This window comes from Rhinichthys klamathensis, unplaced genomic scaffold, assembly GCF_029890125.1.
Source record: "Rhinichthys klamathensis goyatoka isolate OS25496 unplaced genomic scaffold, OSU_Roscu_1.1 h1tg000191l_1, whole genome shotgun sequence".
NCBI classification, from domain to species: domain Eukaryota; kingdom Metazoa; phylum Chordata; class Actinopteri; order Cypriniformes; family Leuciscidae; genus Rhinichthys; species Rhinichthys klamathensis.
This window is the reverse complement of record NW_026606717.1, coordinates 8,157,247-8,171,709: the sequence shown is the minus strand read 5'-3', so window position 1 is coordinate 8,171,709 and position 14,463 is coordinate 8,157,247. Positions and strand designations below refer to the sequence as shown.

Genomic DNA, 14,463 nt, shown 5'->3' with positions numbered 1-14,463 from the left:
GATTTATTTTTTTATTTTATTTTTTCACTTTCAATTCTTTAACTTCAATGAAAGGTTAGATTTGTGCTAATTTTTTAAAATAAAATATCAAAAGGATTAACAAAGCAGATTTATTTTTTTGACAGCCATATTTGATCATATTTACCCAGAGGGAAAATAATTCTGACCAGCACTGTATCTAATCTGACAGAGTGCAAGCATATTTATTTAAAATAATGATGTATTTTCAGCTTCAGAATCATGAATATTTTTATTCTGATGTCACTATTGTCCTGTGCGTTAAGTTTCCAGCACCAAGTCCAAGCCTATTCATTTACACCCACAATGTAATATCAAATTTAGCATTTTAATCAACAGTACATTTTGTGTTAACCTTTTATCATGTGTCTTGGAGTATCGCAATAATATCGTATCGTGAGTTCGGTATAGTGATATGTATCGAATCGTGACATGTTGTAGCATTTAAAATGATTTTAGTGTTTTATTGTAATTTATTTAGACAAATCATGATATATACTTTTGCTGTGAAATGAAATGACTCATACTGGGATGTTCTTACCACCCACCCACCCTAAAATGCTCATGCATGTCATTGTAATGAAATAAGAATGCGAGTGTCAGCCTCCGTCCCGTGTAGCCCTATAATTGTAACAACCTGATTGTCCTGCCAGTCATCGTCAGGCTAAAAATAGGCGGCCTTTTCCAAAGCGGGGAAACCGAGAGGTATGAGTCTTGTGTGAGTGAGTGTGTGTGTGTGTGTATGTGTGAAGGCACTCACCCAGAAAGTGAAAAAGGCTAAAGATGAGTAGAATGCAGTGAGACAGATTGTCTCTCTCCTTGTGCATGAATGTAAATAAACCCTGCGGTAGTGACGGCTAGATCCACAGACGTCCAGGCGCACAGATGTGTGAATGCATCCAGGTTCATCTGATGCATCTCAACCCTAAGGAGGGCCGTGAAGGAGAGAGAATGATGAAAAGGGAAATGGACAATGGGGGGAAAAAATATGAAATGCTGTAGCTGTGAGAATAAGTCATAGTCAGCAAGCCAGCTGTGCTTGAGTAAAGAAAATCCAATGCATGGTCTGATTTATTATAGGCAAACACACACGCATGTAGAACATACAGGATTAGGGATAGGCAATTTATTTGCAGTATATTTCATAAAAAATTTTTTTTGACAGTTTGATATTAACAATTATTGTGATTATTAACGGTTTTCGAAAAAGAAAAAAAATTGTAGGATGAGACCCGGATCTATCGGTCGGTTGTGGATTTTATGTACATATGTCCATTACCAGAGTGATTAAAAAAATGTTTACATGAATGAATCATTGACAATAAGATCCGTAATTTGCATTTATACTTTTTTTTTTTTTTCATAAATATAACAGGATTTTTATTAGGAATGATTACAGGATTATAACAAATTAATAAAAAAAAACTATTTAATTATTAAATGTAAATCTTATACTCGTTTAGTGACTGGAAAATGTATAAAAATACCATTTATAATTTGAATTCGTGTTTGTTTGTTTTTTTGCTACTTCTAAACATATAGATTCAAACCTGAATACTTTTATTCTGCCAGACGCATTAAAAAGGACCAAATTTCCTATAAAAGTTACTTAATAAATGCTGTACTTTTATACTTTCCATCAAAGAATTGTGGGGGAAAAAATGCACCACAGCAGATTCCACAAAACCCAGCAAAAACTGTTTTCACCTTGATAATAATAAGAAATATATCTTGAGCAGCAAATCAGCATATTACAATGATTTGTGAATGGGGGTTAAACCGATTGTAGTCGATCCGTACGGATCAGGCCCCACGGTTCGGCACGCATGGGATTCGCGGATTAATTGCAAAGTTTAGCCATCATAGAGTGAAAGTTCATCATTTGCACATGTTTTGTCTGGCCAGTTTACACATTCAAGCAATTTTAAACCATTCCAGCGCAAGAAGAGAACTCGATTCAGTTCTCGTGCGCTGTTATCTGTACGTATAGCCGTGAACACTGAATTTATTCATCTTTCGCGTCTCCTTGCACTTGAATGGATACATACACACAGAATTATGTCAAAATACCCGTCTAGGCAAGTATTCTCATAAACCCAGTTGGTTATGTCTTAAAGGAATAGTTCGTTAAAAAAAAAAAAAACTATCATAATTTACTTGACTTCAACAGAAGAAATTCATTCAGGTTTGAAACAACTTGAGTAAATTATGACAGAATTTTCATTTTTTAGTGAACACTTCCTTTAAGTGAATGTAAACGGTTGAGAAAGAAATCGGATGTGTATCATTGTATTGGATCCGTGCATTAGGTCTTAAAGTGACAGCAGGCTACAAATACCTGCTGCTGTCTGTCATTAATGTTAATCAAATAACAAAACAGCAAATGAATCCATATTTGATTTATACAGTGAACACTATGGTGATATTTTACATTTAGGCCTAATTACATTTCTGTACCCGGGTACTACTCTTAGACCTTACTTTATTTGTAACTTTGTTATGTTGTATTTATCTATGCTTATTATTAGTGTATTTTTTACTGACCTTGTCGTCCCCCTCTCCATTTTATTTTTTCTTGCAGATCCGAAAAAATTATCCGATCTGCGACTCGAAACCGTAATATGATCCGAACCGTGAGTTTTGTTATCCACTGAAGGATCATGTGAGACTGAAGACTGGAGTAATGATGCTGAAAATTCAGCTTTGCCATCTCGGGAATAAATTAGTTTAAAATATATATTTTTTTAAAAAGTAGTTTTATTTTGTAATATTTTTGTTACATTTATTTACTGTATTTTTGATCAAATAAATTCAGCCTTGGCATGCATTAGAGACTTCTTTCATACCATAAAAAAACAAAAATATAGATATCTTTATGTTGATATTCACAAATATAATCATCTTTTTCCCTTATGGCTTGCTCACTCGTGTATACGCATGTTTCTATATCTGCCCTTCAAAGTGCCGCAGGGGAATAAACGAGCCCAAATCTAACATGAAAGACCTGTAGATTACGTTCTGCTTGAAGTCCCCAAATGGCTGTGCTACAGGCATGAGAGAGGGAAAAAAACACAAGCGGAGGAATGGGGAGGTGAGAACCCCCCCCCCCCCCCCACACACACACACACACACACACACACACCTCCTCCTCCTCCTCCTCCCCCACCCCCTCCCGTCGTGTGCAAGCGTGCTGCCAGTGCTGCAGTCCACAATGTTTTTCCGCGTCCGCAGCTCTGCTGAGTTGTCACCCTCCGGAGCGCAGCAACAACAGAGGAGACAAGAAAGGAAGGAAGGAGGAAAGATTGTTTTGCAGAGATCGCAGTCATTTAGCCAGCTATATCTGTAGGATCTTGCACAATATGAGAAGAGGATGACGCTTTCCTGCGGGTACAACATCTCACCTGACTGCGTTTAAAAGCCTTTCATTGAGGCTGATCGATTTGAACAGGATGCTGCGGTTCGTAGATGTTTTTGTGGCTTATCCTGAGAGCTTTTTCAAAGAACTGATTTGACCTGAAAATCCAGAATTGGGAACTGAGAGAAAAGCGTGGTTTTTTTGGGGGGGTTTTTTTGCGTCTGCATGGAATGAGAACAGAATTTAAATTGGGATTGAGGTGTTTTGACACTGACAGTTTCTGTACGGCTACTGAATCACAGCGTGGGTCTCTTTCTGGTCCTGTGAGGGGACAAAGCAGTCCATGGTGTATGTTTTGAATCAATAGATTGTTTGTTTGGTTTTACTGTTGTTATGTGCATGTGTTAGCCAGCAGACGAGGGGACTGCGTCGCTCTAACCGGTCCGTAAGACTTGTGCTTTGGCAGTGTCCTTCAGGAAACACAAACAGAATCTGAGGTAAACGGAGAGACATTGAATATAATTACTCTGTGCTGCCGTACACACTTGGACTTGTACAGATGCACTCATGGGAACGTTGTTTTCGCTTGAGTGAGTGAGTACAGCGTGTTCAGTTTGCCTCTGACTCTTAGTAGGGTCAGTAGGTTCATTCCAGTCAATTTCAAAATCATTTTATTTTTGCATTAATAGTAAGATTCTTAAGATTTAGATTTGATCTACCTGTGAATGGGAAGACCCCAAACAGTTTTCTTGTTTATGTTGAGCAGCTTTTCTTCAGGTTGATTTGTGAATACTGAAGATAGAATTAGGCTAGCGTAATTTTGTCTGACACGGCAAACGGTCTCCAAACATTTTGACTGGAGTATTGCTGTATTGGGGTGATGTTGTGCCCGGCCTCCTGTTTCCCTCTCCTGAGGGATTTGTCCCAGTTGCGGTGCCTGCTCGGTTGGCCACGACAACGAGGTGTTTGTGTCACGGGCACAAATCGACCAGTTTGTCATACCAAGCCACTTCCAGGGAGCAAGGTGAGTATTGCATGTGAAGAGTTTAATATATTAATATTTTTTGTTAGATATTATGTATTATGGTACTTGTTCATTTACTGTTTGCTGCAGGAATATTTTATAGGTTTTTCCCCCTCACTTATGTTACCTGTTTTCATTTGTCACAGCTGGCATTAAGCCCATGCATTTACTTGTAGAGGAAACCAAAGGACAATTTTAGGAAAATATTAATGTTACGGGAATAGGGAATGAAGCCGCCTATGCCTATGTGGATAAAGTTGCACCGTTTACAGAAATAAAATATTGCTTTAAAAATACTCTCATAATAGTATAATGGTAATACAATACTTTCTCTAGGCTAAGTTTTAAGAAAAAAGTCATAAAACATGAAATAAAAATTCATAATTTTATGACATTCACAAAAAATAGCCTCAAAGACACACAAAAACGCTAAAAGGCTTAAAACCATCACAATGGTTTTTTTGTAAAACGCCTTTTATAAAATCATTCTCAAAACATTACGACTTGATTCTCGAAATTGTAGATTTTTTTGTTTTAGTCTCGCACTTAAATGTCGTCCTACATTACAGAAGGCTCAGTTTCCATCTCTTTCCAGCTCAATGCCAATTATACTATGTTCACATAGACACATTACACTAATTGCTCCGTAAAAACATTAAATGTAATTGAAGAACCGAGCGAGAAGACTGGAAGCAAGAACTCCCCTCCCCCCTTTAACCTAATTACTCTGGCTTTCACTGGGCCGATTTCAGCTTTGAAACTTTTAACTGAATTGCTATTGATTCCGAGTGTCTAGGCTTCCATTGCTGTGGTTGAAGTGGGTGCGACGGCTTGCCACTGATCAGGAGAAATCCGATTTCTCTGTGCCTTTCCATTGGGTTATTTGAAGGCCCCCACAGAGATGATTGTAATTATGAGCTGGGTCTTGCTGCTCCCCAGGAGTGATGAGGTCATGTGCAGAGACAATGACATGGTGCCTTATAAGAGGAGACCAAGATGATGGTGGCCTTTCTTGGTCAAAGAGCGCTTTCTCTTGCCATGTCTCATGCGTTCACCCTGTCCTTGAGAGAGAAGGGAAAAGAGACGGTAATGATGATGCCATCTTGTCTGTCCTGGGTTTAGTCTCTAGGGATCTGAATGCGGAGACGCCTTCGCTTTCAACTGACACTTCGGTGATGGCAACTGAAGGTCCTCCTGCTTGTTAATGGAGGAGAGATAAGCCTGCCTCTCATTCATTTGCTCTGAATAGGTGAATGGGAGACATCAATAGTTTCTTGAAATGAGGCTACCCAGTGCTTCCCAACTGTCAACATTGTAGGCAAAGGCATCAGTCATTTGGTACAAGGAAAGGTACCCTTGAAGCTTAACCGTACTTGAAGCACAATGTGCTTAAAATTGTTTTGAAAACTGAGCATTTTATCCTAGGGTAAAATTAAAACCCAACAAAAAACATATGAAGAGTGACTTTTACATGCCCATTTTGTGTTCTGATTTGTTGATTTAAAATACACTTTCATATCAACACACTATAAAACGATAGATTGTCAAAATTCCTTGTCATCTATCAAAATTAGCATATCCAGTGACTTCCCGCTTTTAGCTAAAGTGGCAAGATATAATTTGCAACTTAAATGTGGAATTGTGTAAATAATTCAGTAGCCAAGCTCCTAGCCCAGGGTCTGTGCGTCTCCACAGGGCTAAATTGGCACAGCGTCAAGGGTGTACCAGAAAGAGAGCACTTCATTTATTATTTTATCAGGTCTCTAGAGCAATGTACGCTGGTGATAGATTCAAAGTTTTAATTAAAGTGAATGAGAGTAGGAAACCAGTGGCAAATATGTTGGTCCTCCTTTTTTCGGAATTGATTTTTGGAATTGTGGGCATATTGGTGTTTGGATGTTAAAATATGTTGTTGAAATGTTCATTTCTAGAGGCTAATCAATGCGAGGTTACTGATATACTGGGTTGTTTTGAGAAGTTCACAGCTGAATTCAGGTATAGTGATGACTGAGGGTTCTGAATACACACATGCTCATAAAACCTCACACACTCAACAGTGTACCCTAAACAAACACTTGATATGGTTCCTTCTTACCAGATACGCCAATACCCTCAGCTCCAACAAGCTCCAGAAAAAGGCTTTATCTCCACCGTACGGCCCTAGGATTACCGCTCAAAATCCTGTCATTCTCTCATTAAAAAGGTGGATAAGAGGATAACTGTCTGATTTGGAGGGAAGAGATGGGACACATAAACCTTCAACACCCCTAGAAGTCAGATTGTTTGATTCGTAAAAGAAAGGCTGGGTAATGAGGAAGGATTAGCTAAATGAATTTGAGGGTATTTGGACACAGGCCATGTCCTAACGAAAGACAGTTTGGAAAACCCAGTGTAACGTGAAGGAGATATAATGATTCTTTCTCCTAGCTGCTTCTTAACGGCTTTTGACAATAAATGTCAGTGTTTTAAGGCAGTTACAGCCTCTGGGGTCTTCTGGACCACTGGATAACGGCTGTCACTCATTGATTTTTGCTAGGCAGCCAGTGACTTACCACTCAGATTAATAATTAATTTGGCAGATATTGAAGCACACCCTTGGGGGGCGTTGAGTGGGCTGAACGCCCACACCTCCAGCCTTGCACTAACTTGATAGAAACCGATTGTACTGTGGTGCAAGGATTTAAAAGTAATTAATAAAGTTTACATGGATTTTCAGAAGAAAGAATCCGATAATGCTTTAAAAATGGTTTTTAGTGGGGGGAAAAATTATTTTAGTTTGTGTGCTTTTAGTGATTTCGACTTGGTCTTAGGTCTTCACTGTCTAGACATAATTGAGCTTGCTTTTTTGTCAGAAAACCAGTATGTTTGCTCATTTTTCCTGCCCATTCATGCTAGGATTTTCTTTCTTTGTTGCTTTGTCTATGGTCTCATCTAAACCTTTACCCACAATTTGAGTTGAATACCTTGTCTTTACTGCAGCTCTGCTAAGCTGATGAAATTCCCTGAAAGGGGCATTTATCAGGTTATCATGGGATTTCACCTTTTGTTGATGCAAGTCCAATCCAGTAGGCCATTCAGGGAGATAAATGTTGGTTTTATGCAGTGTGCACATTTCTAGTAAAGTGAGCAGATTGGGGGAACATTCATATTTGACCTTCATTGATATTCCCTTCCTGAGATAATCAAAGAGAGAGCCTTGCTGTGCTATTCATCTTCAAGCAACGCAATCCGTCCCACTCATTTCCCCAAACTGCATGGACACGTGCATTAAAAGAATGAGAGGGTTGTCACAGCTTGACACATGATTAGTAGCAACGTCGCTTTTATGGCAAGTACACACATGAACAGACGGATCACTCTATGTAATTTATGGATGCGTTTCAAATATCTCGACACATGGCCTAGTTCCTTCTTTGCCCTACCTATATATAATCTCCTGTGTCCTTCACCTGCCCTCCTGAAATCCCCTTATCCTACTTTTTCTCAATTTTTTCTTGTTCTCTCACCATTTCTCAGCCTCCCACTCACCTTTCCTGCTACTCTGTCAGTGTTTTCCCATTACTTACCCGAGGACTCCTAATCCAAACACTCTTCACTTTCAGTTTTGTACCAGAAGCCTTTTATTAATGTCTCTTTTCTTCTTCGTTTTTTCCCAACAGTATGCCTCGGCTGGATGTCTGCTGTCCCTTCACCACAGCGAGAAGCCAGAACATGAAGAAGTGTGTGAGTTTCGCCCGTACACCTGCCCATGCCCGGGGGCCTCCTGTAAATGGCAGGGCTCACTGGAGGCCGTCATGCCACATCTCATGCATGCCCACAAATCCATTACCACCTTACAGGGCGAGGACATTGTCTTTCTGGCCACGGATATCAACCTACCCGGGGCTGTGGACTGGGTCATGATGCAGTCGTGTTTCGGCCACCACTTCATGCTGGTTCTAGAGAAGCAGGAGAAATACGAGGGACACCAGCAGTTCTTTGCAATCGTGCTGCTCATTGGCACGCGAAAGCAAGCGGAGAACTTTGCCTACCGCCTCGAGTTAAACGGCAACCGTAGGCGGCTCACGTGGGAGGCCACGCCGCGCTCAATCCACGACGGTGTAGCGGCAGCCATCATGAACAGTGACTGTCTTGTATTTGATACCTCTATTGCTCACCTGTTTGCAGACAACGGCAATCTGGGTATTAACGTGACCATCTCCATGTGCTGAGGTGGCAGCGTTAGGCTTTTTCCATTGATCCAAACAATCGACAACCTCTGCTTCCCTAACAGACTGCGGATTCTGAAGGCAACGGTTGGGAGATATATACATTTGTGTATATTTCTGTCCAAGAGTCACCTGCAAAAACAACGCAGACTTTCCAGATTCACTTGTAGGTTAGTATGGTAGATGGATGGCAGGAGTTCTTCTCGAGATAAAGAGGGGATTGTGCAGTCAGTTGAAGTGCAATTGAGATTTTCCCTTGTACACCCCAAGGATACAAACACCTCAATCTTCGGAACCTTCTGATTACCCCCCCGGCAAAGTTCAGGTGTGGATGACCACATTTATTGTCTGGGATGTCCGGCCCAAAATCCACAGGAACTTGACAAGTGAATCTAGCTTCACAGAATCAAATGCTACATTGGGAAGATTCTAGGCATGAATGTGTAACATTTGCCTCAGAAAACCTATGTGTACAAAAACTGCACTGACTACTTTGGTTTTCCTCTCGGTATATCGAGTGGAACCATGGCAATGTAAATGGTAATCCTCTGAATTTCATAGTTGTATAATGGCTTGATAAAACAATATCCATGGTGGAGATGCAGTGTGCATGGTGGAAATAAAATTCACTTGCAAAAATAACTACAGAGCCACCATGTTTGTAAGGCAAGAATCTAACCTCTGTTTTTTTTGTTGTTGTTTTTTACACTATATCTGTCTTCAATGTTGCAAGATGTAGATGAGGATAAGTCTGTTAATTTGTGGTCTTCTGTTAACTTATCCAGAGGAGAGAACTGGTTTGTAATCAACACAGATTCAACATCATCAGCTACATGAAATGACAGAACTACAGCCAATCTTTTCAGATGTTCTGTTACCCATGATCTAATGCCACATAATAATATTCTTAGATATATTTGTACATGATGCTTGATTTTTAAATGGATAGTTGACCTACCAATGATAAATCTGTCAACATTTACTCGCCCTCATGTTGTGTTGTAACACTTTTTGTGGGACACCAAAGCAGAAGTTTAGCAGAATATCTCAGCTGTTCTCTTTCAATACAATGTACGTGGATGGGGACCAAAGGACAAAAAAAAAAAAGCACCATACATTTACAACACCATACAACTTGTACACTATATTGCAAGTCTTCTCAAGCCATATGATCGCATTGGGTGGGAATGCCTAAAACTTAAGATGTTTTACACTGAAAACCATGCCTTTCACTTTCATTGTATGAAAAAGAGCAGCTTGCACATTTAGCTAGATGACTGCTTATGTGTTCCATAGGGTAGAGGAAAAAATACAGATTTCAGAATTTTCTTTTTTGAGAGAACTATTTCTTTAATATAGGTATTTCACCTTTGCGTAAATTGTCTTGTCACCAATGACTGTATGTAAAAGATTTAGCCTGCGCACAAACCCCCTTCTGTTATTTTCCCATTGATTAAGTGTTCGAATTTAACTGGTTTTGTTGTCTTTGTACTTTTTCTTTCTATATATTCAAGGTAATCTGTAAGATTGAGGAAGGCTTTTGTAAATATATAAACGACTTTAGTTTTGTTGATATTTGTTGTTATTGTTCAGTCTCTTTAAAATGATTGTTTAGTCTAGACTGAAGTTTTGTCTGTAAGATCTGAGCAATTCCTCACTCTCCCCTTGAGAATGAACCCACAATGCCTTACTTGTATACAAACTTAGTCTTTTTTTTCGAGTCTGCCTTCTTCTAGGACTCAAGTGTGTCAGGTTCAGGTCACTATGCTCCAAACCTCCAGTGTCTTGAAAGAGACTTTTACAGAATTTACAAAGTGGCATTATGCGTGGGAAGGACATGGCGTGTTCACAGTAACCATTTCACTTACTCTGTTCAAGTATGGAACCCAGCCTCTTATCAAATACCTCTGAAGACTTTGGAGATGTCGGTGCGAGAAAGAGCATTGATATCCCTGAATGTGGTTGGTTCTGTGAAGAGATCCCAAGTTTGATGCACAACTTCACACCCTCAGCTCCTATTTCATTCTCTCTGGAAAATAATAATTTAAAAAATGTAAATTAAATGTTTTATAAATCTGTTCTAGAGCAAATGTATTCTGTTTTGTTGATGAATTTGTACATTTATAGACCCATACGTGATGAAAGTGTGGTCAGTGTCTCCGGACAGACTCTCGTCCTCATGGTTGTGCTCTCTACATGCAGTTGTCATGGCAACTAAATATGCTAATGAGGAATCTAGCTCATTCATTCCAAGTAGAAAATTCTTGTAATTTTTTATTTTTTTTTATTCTCTTAATCTGAAATCCTATTTTGACGCATTTAGTAGATGACAGATCAAAATCAGTAAATTTGTCAAGGTATCTACAGGACATGGATCATTCCTCTAAATACTTTTAAAAATGATGCTGTTAAACCAATTGGAGGGTGCACTTCCATCATTTTAAGTTATGTATAAAAATAGCAAATGTACACTCACCTAAAGGATTATTAGGAACACCTGTTCAATTTCTCATTAATACAATTATCTAATCAACCAATCACATGGCAGTTGCTTCAATGCATTTAGGGGCGTGGTCCTGGTCAAGACAATCTCCTGAACTCCAAACTGAATGTCAGAATGGGAAAGAAAGGTGATTAAGCAATTTTGAGCCTGGTCTGATGAGTCTCGATTTCTGTTGAGACATTCAGATGGTAGAGTCAGAATTTGGCATAAGCAGAATGAGAACATGGATCCATCATGCCTTGTTACCACTGTGCAGGCTGGTGGTGGTGGTGGTGGTGGTGTAATGGTGTGGGGGATGTTTTCTTGACACACTTTAGGCCCCTTAGTGCCAATTGAGCATTGTTTAAATGCCACGGCCTACCAGCGCATTGTTTCTGACCATGTCCATCCCTTTATGGCCACCATGTACCCATCCTCTGATGGCTACTTCCAGCAGGATAATGCACCATGTCACAAAGCTCAAATCATTTAAAATTGGTTTCTTGAACATGACAATGAGTTCACTGTACTAAAATGGCCCCCACAGTCACCAGATCTCAACCCAATAGAGCATCTTTGGGATGTGGTGGAACGGGAGCTTCGTGCCCTGGATGTGCATCCCACAAATCTCCATCAACTGCAAGATGCTATCCTATCAATATGGGCCAACATTTCTAAAGAATGCTTTCAGCACCTTGTTGAATCAATGCCACGTAGAATTAAGGCAGTTCTGAAGGCGAAAGGGGGTCAAACACAGTATTAGTATGGTGTTCCTAATAATCCTTTAGGTGAGTGTATGTTCAACATAGAGTACCTGCATGTAGATGGTAAGCCCTGAAGGAAGCCCAGAGCCCTGAGTCTGGGTGGTGTGACTACAAAAACAATAGCAATGGGAAAAAATAATTTTACACATTTAGCCTAATCGGTTTGGATTATCAAGTAATACACAGATCTATTCAGTGGTCTTAATTCTGATATGACCAACCACCAATTGTAGCTTGTTGTAGCAAAACATACCATGTCAAAATAGACCACCAGCCATCTGTCTATCTCCCACGGCATTTCAGACTCCCCTACACCGAAGTGAACCTAAAACGGAATAAATACATTTTAATGAAGCCACCAGGTGGTTTCCCGAGCCGTGTGCCATGCCTCGCAATCAAGCCATCATGATCAATATTGAGCACCACATCTTAATGAACTGGCGAATAAACAAGTTCTCATCAAGCACTAGAATACTTGACATGCATGGCGATGAAATGAGCTTTTTACCGTTTCCTATGCCAACCCAGTGATACAAATACTAGCACATGTGAGTTTACAGGTCAATCACATTTGACAAACCCTAACCCTCGTTATTTCAAATGCATTCATCTAGGAAAAACAATATTGAATAGATAAATGTAAGGTTAAAGTTGAGATGAAACTGACTTTTTTTCCCCCATATTGTGACATACATCCGAGTGAAACGGATTATCGAAAAATAAATTGTTGGGCAGGGACTTTTGTTCTATCGATATATCAGTTGTTGATTGGATGGAGGCATTACTGTCGCAGAAACAACAACTATTTCAATAACAGTTACTGCAATATATTAAACTCGCTTTGCCACCAAAATCTACACTAAAAAAATGATAATGATCAATAAGTTGTGACATGTTTTTACATTGCTTTAACTCACCAAAATAAGTTAAGCAATTTTCAAAAAAATATTTGTTCTACAAGATTCAACTCATTTGTTAAAGTCAGTTTAATGTCATTTAAGTTGAAATGAATTAAACATCCAAGTTGATTGTCCTTAAAATTTTAAGGCGCCAACTTTTTTTAGTGTGTTTTTATTTTGCTTTTAGATGTCGTTCAAATGTAACTTTCCACAACGAATGGTGTTTCTGCAGAAACCTAATGCTTTGCTCTTGACCTGTTCATTAAAATATAATGTTACATTGATAAAGTAATGAAATAATTGATATGAACATTCTTATGGTAAATAATAATTCACATAATTTAGTTTGGGAAATACTGTGAGACTGGCAAAAAATGTCACTAATAAGGCCACTTACAACAACAAAAGACCGCTACATCCAAAGACCTGATGACGTATGGCAGCTGCTTCTTTTGTAATAACCGTTTAAGCATTTTTTCTTCTTTATTTTTTGATAGCTTCATCAAACCTGGGTTTGTGATGTACTCTAGTGAGTGAGCATGAAAAGAGGGACATCTTACGAGAGTGACAGTGCAAACAAACATTTGACCTTTAACCTTGAGTATTGACTTGAATCTTTAGAGTCTGTGACAGATCGAGACTAATGGGGTCACATCTGCAATACTCCTGATTGGCCAATTAATGGATTGTTCATATTTGACTTGAATTGAACTGCTCGCAGTAACTAAGGATATTACATCTAAGGGCAATTTTCTTAATTTACAGTATAAAAAGCTGTGCTAACTGGCGTTTTGCTACCGAAATCAATTATTTTGGACATAAAAAAAAAAGGATTTCTATGGCTATTTTTTATCATTAGACAAGCTAGATGAATTCACCACAACAAACCACATTCACAACTCTGTTTATTACAAATACATTCAGTGTGTTTATCTATTCAGAGTATATTTGTGTAGTTCTGTTTTATCCTCTCTTGCTAGGTTATTGAATATGTTGATGTGGCAATAGCGGTCATTTGAAATATTAGCAATGAAATGCTGTTTCCTGTTGAACAGGTATAAGTGGATAATGTGCAAAACTGCTTGGTCTGATATATATATATAATTTTTTTTTTTTACTTCACGCCCTTAACTAAATGTCTTTTAATAGTTTTACAACTGAATCTATAATGATTGGTGTACTTTGATTGCATCATCTTGATTTTAGAGTATTCAGTTGACACTGTTCATCAAGACATTTTTTGGTTTTTGTACCACATTTAAACTCAAATAAAGATTATTTATTTGTCAAACAAATGTGTTGGGGTTAATGCATTACAAGTAACTCGAGGTATGTAATCAGATTACTTTTTTCAAGTAACTAGTAAAGTAAAGCATTACTTTCAAATTTATAATAAAATATCTGAGTTACTTTTCAAATAAGCAACTTCTTTTCTCATGTATTGACAAATCAGGAGTGAGGTGCAGAGGCGCTGTGTGTGAACATGATGGTTATTACAGTTCTAGAATAAATGTGAGCAATTACTCATCTCACTTGTACAAACACAGATTCAGTATTCCTCTAAGCAAAAACAGTGAAATTCCAATTCAAAATATTATGCAAATCTGCAATAATTAAATGTTAAATTATACTTTATATATTTAATCTCACTTTATTAACCAATGTCTTTGTTGCTGACCTTCAATGACCCAATTCAACGATACTAAAAAGTAA

General features: G+C 38.5%; 1 protein-coding gene across 1 annotated transcript in view; it reads left to right on the top strand.

Annotated features, from left to right (window-relative positions):
* The window catches only part of siah2l (seven in absentia homolog 2 (Drosophila)-like), a 34,672-nt gene extending 25,922 nt beyond the window's left edge, over positions 1–8,750 (top strand). Inside the window, exon 2 of the mRNA XM_056262285.1 lies at positions 8,057–8,750. Coding sequence (XP_056118260.1) covers positions 8,057–8,608 — 552 coding nt within the window. The 3' untranslated portion in view covers positions 8,609–8,750. The remainder of the gene's footprint in view (positions 1–8,056) is intronic.
* Positions 8,751–14,463: the final 5,713 nt, after the last annotated feature.